General features: G+C 37.8%; 1 protein-coding gene across 1 annotated transcript; it reads right to left on the reverse strand.

Moving 5' to 3' along the window:
- Positions 1-350: 350 nt before the first annotated feature.
- LOC141819571 (uncharacterized) lies at positions 351-719 on the reverse strand (the record flags this gene model as incomplete). Its single annotated transcript, XM_074706828.1, has 1 exon — positions 351-719. A coding segment is annotated over exon 1 (369 nt), but the record flags the coding sequence as incomplete, so codon positions are not given.
- Positions 720-2,415: the final 1,696 nt, after the last annotated feature.

Consider the following 2,415-nt stretch of genomic DNA (forward strand, 5'->3'; position numbering starts at 1 on the left):
AAATTTACTTCAGAACAAACCAAATTAAGAAACATACCCTTTTTCTCGCGCCATGCACGATATTTGGTACATTCCTTCTTTATGTGTCCAACCTTATTGCAAAAGAAACAATCTCCTTTGTTTTGTTTCTTTGCATTTGGACCTGCAACATCCACATTCTTTCTTTTCTTGCCCTTATCCTTAGAGGTGATTGCTAGATGAGCACTTTCAGTCTTTTCTTGCTTCAATCTCTCTTCCTCTTGAACACAATGAGAGATCAGTTCATTCAAATTCCACGTTTCCTTTTGACAGTTAAAACTGACCTTAAAGTGGTTGAATTGAACTGGAAGAGAAATCAGAATGAGATGCACAAGTAACTCCTCATGCAAATCAAGCTTTAATGCTTTAAGTTTTGAAGCAAGATTGGACATCTCCATGATGTACTCCCTTATGTTACCATTGCCCTTATACTTCATTGAAATCAAGCTCTTAAGAATAGTGCTTGTTTCAGCCTTATCGCTTTTGGCAAAGCGCTTTTCAAGTTCTGCAAGGTAATCTTTAGCATTGGTGGTGTCCTTAGACACAGCACCCCTGAACACCTCCGGAATTGCACGCTTAATGATCATTAGACTCATGCGGTTAGAGCGTTCCCATTTCTCAAATTTAGCTTTCTCTTCAAGAGAGCTAGCTACCGTAGGAGTAGGGGGTTGCTCTGTCCGTATCGCAAGGTCCATGTCCATGCATCCGAGAACTATCTGAATGTTCTCCTTCCAGTCCTTAAAGTTGGAACCATTAAGGACCGGTATTGAATTTAAGTTGGCAGAGATATTTGCAACATTAACTGAAAAGAGAACAGAAAATAAACTGTAAATAACATGCACACTACTTTAATTTTCAATCTAGTTCAAAATAATTAGCAAACCCATCCAAGATATCTAGTGCACCATTAATTTCAAGTCTTTGGACAGTAAAATTAACTGCTAATAATATTCTTGTTGTAATAATCAAACACTAACAATAAAGCACGACAAATAACAAACCCCTCTTTGGATTGATTTGCTATTCTCATGTGAAATCCTTATAATTGTTACGTGTTTATTATCACAGGTAATTTATGTACTCCGGTCAACCATTGACCTTCCTTTGGGCCGATCAAATGATCACATGGAAATACACAATTACAAACATTCAAAATTCAAAATTAAATAAACCAAATTAGAGAGGTCACTTTGGCAACATCATAATTCAACTTATTTAATTTGAATAAAAAACTAAATGCTAATTAAAGAACAAGATTAAAAATGAAAGTTAATCTTTAAATGAACTCACGACCTTTTAATTAACTGTAAAATTAATTAACTGATGGTCATGTAATTAACTGTAAAATTTAATTAACTCACGACCATATAAAATAATTAGATTAACTGTAATTATTTAATCTAAATAATTAATTGGATTGCCCACGTTACTGTTCATTTAATGGACATGTTGCCAAAACCGATGCAACATTTCACAGCCATGTAAAATAATTAGACTAACTGTAATTATTTAATCTAAATTATTAATTGGATTCCCCACGTACTGTTCATTTAATGGACACGTTGCAAAAATCGATGCAACGTTTCATGCTAGTGGGTTTTTTTTTAATTAACTTAATAAAAAAAAACAACCACGTTTCGGTGGTTTTTTTTTTTTTTACGTGCACGGACAGGCCGTTTCTCCCCACCCTCACGTTTCTCTGTTTCTCCCACGACGCCGATTTTTTCAAAACCCACGACGCCGAGCAATCCGCACAACGCGGTCGTCGACGCCAACCTTGCCGGCGTTTCTCTCCTAAATCCCATGCCCTAAACTCATCTGCCGCCAGCATCAGTCTCACCGGCACCATCCTATGCCAGCCTCTCCGGCGACATGGAACGACTGTGGCTCGCTGGTAGCGGCAGCGCACAGTGCGCTGTTCTCACGTCGTCGACCAAAACAGCGCTGTTCTTGCGCTGGAACGACGGCGTTCCAAATTGCAGAAATCTAGGGATTTATGGCGAGAAATTGATCGGGGAAGAAAAAAAAACAGAGAACCGAGTACTAATTTTTCATTCTGTAACAAAATTGGTAAGGAAAAATGCAAAACAAAAAAATATTCGGCCAAGAATCAAAATCAATGATTTCATGATTTCTTAAGAATTTGGAATAACCTGGCTCTGATACCAATTGTTGGTATTTTTCCTAATGTTGAGAAGTCTCAACGCATTTATCTGCTATCCAATTCTTAAGAAACAACAAGAACAAAGATTCGGAAGCGTACCGGAATCCATCGCTAGCAGCCGAGGATGATCTTCCAAAAGGTGCAGAGTTCCTTAAGTTTCCGCAGTTTTTCTGACGATGGGGATTCAGAAAAATAAATTTGTCGCTCTGCCTTTTGGGGACCATAACCCCTTA

This window comes from Curcuma longa, unplaced genomic scaffold (genome assembly GCF_044706935.1).
Source record: "Curcuma longa cultivar G26 ecotype Majalengka, Jawa Barat unplaced genomic scaffold, ITB_CL_G26_1.1 contig_892, whole genome shotgun sequence".
NCBI lineage: Eukaryota > Viridiplantae > Streptophyta > Magnoliopsida > Zingiberales > Zingiberaceae > Curcuma > Curcuma longa.